Source organism: Spermophilus citellus, assembly GCF_964194105.1.
Source record: "Spermophilus citellus genome assembly, chromosome: 4".
Classification (NCBI taxonomy): domain Eukaryota; kingdom Metazoa; phylum Chordata; class Mammalia; order Rodentia; family Sciuridae; genus Spermophilus; species Spermophilus citellus.
In genome coordinates, this window is record NC_138185.1 from 177,656,573 (window position 1) to 177,665,712 (window position 9,140).

Here is a 9,140-nt window from a genome sequence, read left to right on the forward strand (position 1 = left end):
TTTAGCTCCAAAAAATACCTTAGTCCTTTTTTCTAACAGCACTGGGCCATGTCACTACTTCTAAATTTATTTTGACATTGCTTCAGTGGGTTTTACTTAGCCTAAATTACCTGAATAGTTTCCAGAGTTCTACAGATTGTAGTACTCTAGAAATATAGCTCATTGAATATAAATTTCAATGGTTATCCAAAACTTGGAATTAGAATAAGTATGTTTCCCTAAACAACCCCTCAGATGTCTTTGTTAATTAACAGAGCTCCAAACTTACTTCAGTTCTTAGTAGCCCTACCCTTTTGGCTTCTAAACTTTCCATAAACACTAACTTGTGATACGTAGTAGGAGGCCCCCTCTTGTGTTTTTCCCCCAAGAAAATTGTGATTACTTTTACATTCCTTTTATCTGAATAAATAATTCCTGGTTCTCTGAATGTGAGTTCCATAAAACTTAATTGCTAAGGATAAAGCATTAATTGGAAACATCTTAGAATTTAAAAAAATTAAACCTTGCAATTTAAAAATGCTCACCAGTTAAATGTTAGTTAAAATTCTTCCTATATACAATTAGAGCTTGACTGCAGTAATTAAAAATAACTGCCCCTTTCCCCACGTATTAAACTACCAACCCCAACAATTTCACTTAAAAGTATAAATGCTCACATTTTCCAGATGAATAAGTGGCAGCCTTAGCAACTTGGTGTCTCTAAATAAAAAAAATAAAGGGCTAGGGATGTGGCTCAGTGGTTAAGCACTTCTGGCTTCAATCCCTGGTACCAAAAAAGCAAAATAAACAAAAAGGAAGCCCAGCGTATATAGCTCAATGGTAGTAGTGTGTATATTTAGTATGAATGAGCAAGGTGCTGGGTCCCCAGCACCAAACACAAAGAGTGAGTGAACAATGCTTACTTCACACTTATTTTGGTGGTATGGAGGACTGAATCCAAAGCCTCATGCTATGTGAGCCCTCTACTACTAGACTTTATACCCTGAAATCCTATACAAAGGATCTTTACACCTAGGAAGAGTCAAATAAGGTTCTCCCCCCTCAACCAAGTTAAATTTACAGCCATCCCATTCATTTCATCATTCACCAACCTGTTCCCTCTTGTGGCACACAGGAAATAACAATTTGCTACAGAGTACTACAAGCTATACATGAAGCTTACTCTTGGTGAAAACTGAATCAGGGATGTAGATGGTTCTGCAATTTGAGTTCTGGCCATGTACTGTTTTTAATAATCATTCCAAGAAAAGAGCATCTTAGAGAGTTCTTTTTAACATGTTTGCTTACACTTACATAAGTGAGCTGTATTGACACAAAAGCTAACTGGAAATGCTTGTTCACATTTTCACTATAACCATTTTACTTGTCAAGAGAAGGCATATTTAATATTCAAAGTCAAGCCTAAAGCTGTTAAGTTAACTCAAAAAAAAAAAAAGGTCATTTGTAATTTACTCTCTTATAAAGCATCAAGTTAATACAAGTACTAGTCTTAAGCAGTCACACAAGTCTAAGCCACATTTATTTGCACATGTATAGTAATGGGCAACAGATACTCAAGTTCATACAAATTTATAAAACAACAAAGTTAATAATCACTCGGTACACTTGTGTGCTAACTTGCTTACATATTCAAGTCTAGATGAACTTCCTTCATTTTGTAAACTTTCATACAACACCCTTAAACAAAAATTCTTGAAAACACATATCAGCATGTTTCAGTTAGAGCCAACACAAAAGTTAAGACAAGACCACAAACTCAAAATCCAAGTTTAGAAGATACTTCTACCTCCCTCCCCTAGAAAGAAGTCATTATTTTTAACAGATTGTATATGCTGTTATCACACAAGTAACCATGAAGACAAAAGAATGATGCTCCCATAATCAGGAAAATGACAACCAAATCATACTGTTTTTAAGTTATCTACCAACTATATGGTTTAAAAATGAGAAACAGGACAATGCTTAGATTAAAACAAGGGAGATTAGAAAACAGTAAATGATTTTAGAGAGAACTATTCCCCCTCAAAGATCTGACTCTGAGAACTCAAAATAATTGTCTAAGGTAAATAAAATGATGAAACCTTCAAAAACATTCTAATTATGTTCAATATCTAGTTATAAAAGCTGAAAATGACACCAAGAGGATATTTATTATACAAGTGTCAACAAGGACATCCCAAAAATAATGAAAGAAATGAACATTTATTTCTACAAAAGCAATGTATGGTACAGAATTAGAAGGGAACAGACGTAAAGATTTACCTATTAAAATATACAGATTCTTACTGAAGAGTATAGGATATTTAAAAAAGATGACAAGGGATGTTAATCTTTTTTTATTATTATTATTTTACATATTTTGGAACCTCACATAATTTTGATAAATAACTCTTACAAAATTATGCAAAAAGTACAAGAATGTCTGGTAAACAAACAGTCTGTATTTTCCAAAAAGATTTTTTACAACATGCAATGTTTTAAGGCAGCATCCTCCTTACAAGGAAAGGTAATCCTTTTACTCATCAAGAAATCTTCTGCTGCAAAGAATAGGCTAAGAAAGCCTGGCTTCTTCCATTAACGCCTTTTGTCTTTCCTGTCTGATTTTCGGTCTCTTTCACTTCTTGAAGATCTTTTGCCTGATCGACTACTCTCTGATATAGACCTCTTTCTGTCGGACCGGGAATTCTTATCCTTTGATCCTTTTGTATCTCTACTACTACCACCTTTTGAAGATTTGTGACTTCTCTCTAGCCCTGAAGTATCCCTTCGCTTCCGATCCACGCTCCTTCTGTGCTTTCTATCTCTATTATGCCCTCGGCCCCTACTCCGACTTCTACTCTCACTACTACTAGTAGTGCTGCTGCTACTATCTCTGCTGCTGCTACCACTTGTACTGGAGCTACTACTGGAACTGCTTCGACTACTACTACTGCCACTGCTGGAACTGCTTCCACTGCTGCTGCTGGTTGAACTGCTACTAGTACTACTACTGCTGCTGCTTCGACTTCTGCTCTTGCTTGTTTTATTTCTAGCTCGACCTCTACTTCTGCTTCTAGTTTTGGTTTTGCTTTTGCTTTCTGAATGTGCCATCAAGATTGGCTCTACTGGCACCTCAGGAAGTTTGACAGTCTCTAAAGGAAACTCCTTCCGCTCAGGTAGTAAATTCCCTTGCTCCTGAATAACCTGAGGTGGTGGCTGTAAAAGAGCTAATGGCAAAGTCTCAGGCTGAGAGAGAGGCTGGGGTTGAAGTACTGGCTGGGACTGAGGTTGGGGTTGGGGCTGGGGTTGAGGCTGGGGCTGGGGCTGGGGCTGGGATTGAGGTTGGGATTGGGGTTGGGGCTGGGTTTGAAGTTGAGCCATAGGCTCAGACTGGGGCTCAGAATCTTTTTCTTCTTTTTCCTCAGATTCCTTTTCCATTTCTAGAGCACTAACATTCTCTTTTCCAGGAGAGATTGATTTACATTCTTTATCTGGCTCAACGTCAAATTCCATCTCTGGCTCCAATTCTTTGCTAGTTTCATTTTCTGAAGGCTCTATACTTTCAACTTGATTAGTTTCCATTACTTCCTGCTCAGCAATTACATTTTTGACATTTTCAACCATCTCTAGCACATCCATAACTTCTTCAGGCTGACTATCTTGCTGCTTCTCACTTTCCCTTACCTCAGTTTCCTCCTCCATCTTAACCTCCATTTCCTGTTTTTGTTCCTCTTCCTCCTGTTCTTTTTCTGCATCGCTATGAACTATACCTACTTCCTTTTCCTCTTCCTCTCCTGCTTCCTCTATTTCTACATCATTGTGCTGATTACCTGTCTCCTCCAACTCTTCCTCTCGCTGAGCCACCTTACCCTCTTCTTGTTCCGCCTTCTGTTCTTCATTACGCACCACCTGATGCTCTTTTTCCTTCATTGATTGTCTTCTAGGCCTAGCCTCCATTTTATTTATTTGTTCTGCAAATTCGATGCGTCTACCTTCAAATAAAGCTAAAAATACAAATTTACACGTGTAAAATTTACTATAATCGAGAAAATTCAGTCACAACTTTATACCTGGTCACAAACTGTCAGCTTCTTCTAAATGTCTTTTTGTAAAGAGATAATGACAAAATATTGATTATGGCAAATAAATAATTACAAACTGACATAACTCAAGCAAAGACCTACTAGAAACTTATACACTAAAAAACTATAGTAGGCAAAACTGGACCACACCTGATGAGAAAGGTCACTATTGCTATTTAACTTTATGCTAGACGAAACTTAACAAAACTTCCTTAAAGCACAACCAGTTTTATAGTTAGTATAATCATGCATTAATTTTTCTGATCCCAAGGAAAAATAAATCATAATGTTTATACTACCATATGTACATCCTTCTATGAACATTGTCTCATTAGCATTTTTATATGGCTACCAAGACTATCAAGCAAAAAGTTATCTTACACAAATAATTTCAGAAATACACATGCATAATCATTGCCTACAAAATGAGTCTCAGGTGAAATCCATCACGAAACACTCCTTCAGTCCAACTTCACTGGCATCTCAGAAAATCTTAAAAAACAAAACTGCCCCCAAAACTAGACTATTCAATCATGATTATTTTAGGAAACAAATATTTCTGTGTGAACGTATTATCTTATTCATTAAGAAAATTTCAAAACAGGCTTTTTCATGTACTTACCATTCATTTTTCTCTGTGATTCTTCTATTAGTTTTTGGGTAGCTGGACACATTCTTCCAGGAATATAGAATAAATGGGGCTTTGTCTTAGTTCTTATGTATTTAATTATCTTGGCATTATGTTCATTCCACTCTTCTTGCTAAAGAAGAGGTAAAAGGTCAGTGCTTTTGTAAACAGGAAAGATTACCAATCCTAGGATTCTGAAACATTACTCACCAGCTGCGCAAGCTCAACCTTCTGTTCCAAAAGCCGCAATTCTGTCTGTTTAGCACGTCTCTCTTCAAATAGTTCTCTCCTCTCGTTTTCAACTTGCTTTCTCTCTTCTTCTGCCTGAACTTCAAGTTTTTGTTCAATTTCCTGGCGTCTCTTTTGCTAAAAATAAGTAAATTCCTTTAATATTTATGTCCAGATAAAATCAAATCAAGAAGTACTTTAATTACAGAAAAAATATACATCCGGATTACATGAAACATTACAATTTTACTACAGAAACTTTTCTGCATGTTTCTTTTTTTCAACTTAGGATACCAGAACTGAGTATTTAGAAGCCATTAGCCATAAAATGACCAATGTTCCATTCAATCGTAAAGTTTAAGTAAGGTTCTTTCTTAAAAGTTAACCTACAGGGCTGGGGCTGTAGCTCAGTGGTAGAGCACTTGCCTCATATGTGTGAGGCACTGGGTTTGATCCTCAGCATCACATCACCACATAGAAATAAATATATTGTGTCCATCTACAACTAACTAAATAAATAAATAAGTTAACCTAAAAAGAATGGTGCTACCCTTCCAAGTTATCTTCATTTGTTCTTTTCTCCAAATCAAACAATGAGACAGGAGTCCTAACCAACAAAGTAGTGTTTTCCTCTCTGCCTGTTTCAAAAACCTATCAACTTATTCTTCAAACATGAACATGCTTTTAAGCTTTTTTACTGTCTCAAAATTAATATGTAAAAACTAAAATAATTTATGAATCACCCATAATTGAATTGCTAACTCCCTTTCAACTGTAGTAGTTCTCTTTTAGAAGCAATAACCTGAGAATAAACTCCAGACACAATTTTGTAGTTTTAACAAAAGAAAAATTCTAGAAAGGTGACAGTTAAATAAACTGTGAAGGATAGATGTGTGCGTGCGCGTCTTAAAAATTATGATCACTGGACTAGTTGCAAAATCAACTACTTTTGTTTCAAAGAAAGTACTGAGACCTAGAGAAATGAAGGGATTTGTCTAACTACACAATGAGATTATTAAAGAGCTTAGATTAGAATCCAGTTCTCAAGATTTATAGGTCATGGTCTTTGTACCAAAAATAGAAGTTCATTCAATATACAGCAACTCCCACCCCTGTCACCAGCTGAAAATACAACAATCTTAAAGTTTAATGAATTCTTACTTTATTTTAGGCTTGAAATTAAGTCTAAAGAGCTTTTAAGCTTTTTTTTTCTTTTTTAAACATGAATACTCTGGTAACTGAAATAAACAAAGCAAAGAAAATATTGCATAAATACCCTTTCAGTAGCAACAGTAGACTCTTGTTTAAATTTCTGAAGGGTGCCCATCAACAAGCCAAATATTCGTCGGTTCCTAAAAAGCAGAAAAAAAAATTCAATAGGATTCATTTCATTAAACTTGCCATTTTCCGAGAGAAACTATGGGCATTTGATAAATCCAACAATTTATGTGACAGATTTGCCCACTAGAAGCATTCTACAGATACCTTTGCTTTCCCTTTTCATCCATATTTTGATCCTGGATAAGGTCTCTACGTGTGCGTTCTTTGGAGGTAGCTACAACTGAAGACTGCAGCGCTGGCTGCAAAAAGAAAAAAAAAAAAATCTCAGAAATTTAACTAGCAGTAAAGTGAAAGTACTATATTAATTCTCTAATATGTTCTTTTAATCTCAGTACCTTTTTAACATCATCATCCTCTGGGTCACTTTCTTGGCGTGATTCTCTTCTTGTCCGTCGCTCCCCGCCCAGCCTGCACAAAAAATATCATTTAAATGACCACTGTAGAATTTGAGATAAGTGCATACTAATGTCAAATGCCTACTTTTTCTAGGACTCATCTCCAGAAGCCTCATTCTACCAGTCTCTATCCCATTTTACTCTTTCCTCTAGCAGTGAAAAATAAAGTACAGCAACTAATGTTCCAACCAATCTTGGATATTCTGTATCATCATCTTTTTTTTAAAATAAAACTGAGTGTATATTTATTAATTTATTGGTATTTTAATTTATTTATATTTATAATTTATTGAACCCAGGGTTGCTTTACCTCTGAGCCACATCCCCAGCCCTTATATTTAGAGACATGGTCCACTGAGTTGACCAGGGCCTGGCCAAGTTGCTGAGGCTGGCCCTGAACTCATGATCCTACTGCCTTAGCCTCAAAAAATGCTAGGATTTATAGGCATGTGCCACTGCTTCCTGAATTAAGTGTTTCTTTCTTTTGTAGTGCTGGGGATCAAACCCAGCACTTTTACATTTGAGGTAAGCACTCTATCAACTGAGCTATATCCCCAGCCCTGAATATCTGAGTTTTGAAGATTGCTGGCTGTCTTGGTTTGAACAAATACTAAAGATCCTCAGTGGGAAGTGGTATACTACTAATCCTAATACAATTCAATTCAATAACGTCTATTAAATGTTTATATTTGTGTACCACTTCAGAAAGGAGAGCATACAAGAACGTTTTCAAGAATTTTTAAAAAGGTGGTACTAAGGCTTAAACCTGGGGTGCTCTACCACTGAGCTATATTCGTTCAATTTTTATGTATTTATTTTCTCAGTACTGGGGACTGAAACTAGGGATACTATACCACTGAATTAACATCACCAGCCCTTTTCATTTCGATACATGTTCTCACTAAATTGCCCAGACTGGCCTTGAACTTTCCATTTTTCTGTGTTAGCTCCCTAGCTTCTGAGATTACAGGCATGTTCCCTCCCCACAGAGTAACCTTTTTTTTTTTTTTTAAACATACCTACTGACTGCCCCTTCAAGGTCTCTCTGTTTGGCTGGGGGTCCTCCTCCACTATCTGAGAATCCACGCCTGCAATTAAAAATGTCCAATATAAAAGCACTTGAAATACAAAGACAGAACTGGTATTTCCACTTGCAAGAAAATCTGGTTGAATTAAAGAAAAAACAAAGTCTTCCCACTGAAGTAGCCTTAAATAAGCATTCACTCCAAAAAGCTCCCCCCCCTTTCTTTTTAGTACTGGGGTTTGCACCCTGGGCTTAGTGCATGCAGTAGGCAACATCCACCCCTCCAAAAGAGTTTTATATTACTTTAAAAAGTACAATTAAGTTTATATAGAACAGTAAATATACTCTTTAATCCCTAGCTGCACACACAAATGAAGATGCAGGATAACTACAGAGAAAACTAGCATATCACAGCATTAAACAAAATAAAGACAACACAAACACTGTTATTCTAATATTTGCATGAATTTGGTTCAAATACATTAACATAGGAAGTACCAACACTTACAGTATGAGTTTAAGTCTTAAGGAAATCTTACCTCAGCAATAAACTACCACGTCCTCTACCTCCACCAGGACCAGAAAGGGCCAGCAATCTGGCTTGGATGGGCCTACAAAAGATTTACAATCAATTAAAAAAATCATATGTAGACACATCTAGGGCACTTTCACAGATGTGGTACATCACAGGTAAAAAAAAAAAAACAATCGTCCTAAAATGACGGTTTAATATCCATGTATTTTAAAGCAGGTCGGGAAATATAATTTCATTAAATTTCCTTCTTTTTCCAAGACGGCTATCTCAGAATTTACACTGACTCGATGCCACCACACATTAACAAACCTGAGTCGGGCCCTAGCCCGCCATCCCCAAGAAAGTGGCACCTAGTCCACAGCCTGTGTGCGAGGTAGCCGAGTGTGGCCCAGGTGGGTCTCCGGGCCAGGCCGGGCCGAGTGGCCGCGGCAGCGCGAATGGGCTTTGTGCTGTAGTTCCGGGCCTGCAGCGCCGAGGGCGGGAATCGGCAGTCCGGGCCTCCTCACAGGTCGGGAGGCCATCCTAGCGCTACCAGGCCTCCCTCTCCTTCCGCAAGTACCTAAGCCCAGCGCTCTACAGTGGGAGCCGGGAAGTTCCCCAACCCGCTGAGGACGGGGTTCTACCGCCGCCCGGGGAACAGGCCTGGATGTTCTAGCCCTCTCAGAGAGGGCCGACCTCCCCGTCCCCAATTCACATAGACTTGAGATGCCTCTTCGAGCTCGCAGCTCCCGTTCGGCCCTTACCTCACGTCATTCGGATCTCTCCCGGTGAGCTTGCGAATATTCTCATCCACATTCTTTAGGCTCTCTTTGGCCTTTTCTAGCTGTTCCTGCAAAGTTCTCACTGCGACCGCCATCTTCTCCCTGCAGCAGGCTTCGGCGCTGCTCTATAGGCCGCGCCGAGCCGTGCCGCGCCGCGACACGCAAAA

The 9,140-nt window shown here is 38.1% G+C and overlaps 1 protein-coding gene across 1 annotated transcript; it reads right to left on the bottom strand.

The window, feature by feature from the left end:
* Window positions 1-1,502: 1,502 nt before the first annotated feature.
* PNN (pinin, desmosome associated protein) lies at window positions 1,503-9,140 on the bottom strand. Its single transcript, XM_081291307.1, has 9 exons — window positions 8,956-9,140; window positions 8,217-8,288; window positions 7,673-7,741; window positions 6,594-6,666; window positions 6,403-6,497; window positions 6,194-6,269; window positions 4,900-5,055; window positions 4,684-4,822; window positions 1,503-3,983 (listed from the first exon to the last, which is right to left on the bottom strand). The coding sequence occupies exons 1-9, from the start codon at window positions 9,066-9,068 to the stop codon at window positions 2,575-2,577; spliced, it is 2,202 nt and encodes a 733-aa protein (XP_081147433.1). The 5' UTR covers window positions 9,069-9,140; the 3' UTR covers window positions 1,503-2,574.

Bases quoted from the DNA above. Each gene is read 5' to 3' on its own strand.
- PNN (XM_081291307.1), bottom strand. From the start codon at position 9,068: ATGGCGGTCGCAGTGAGAACTTTGCAGGAACAGCTAGAAAAGGCCAAA. The intron at 8,289-8,955 runs GTAAGGGCCGAA...AATCTTTTGTAG, and splicing joins AGAGATCCGAATGACGTGAG to GCCCATCCAAGCCAGATTGC. The intron at 4,823-4,899 runs GTGAGTAATGTT...CCTCTTCTTTAG, and splicing joins AGGTTGAGCTTGCGCAGCTG to CAAGAAGAGTGGAATGAACA.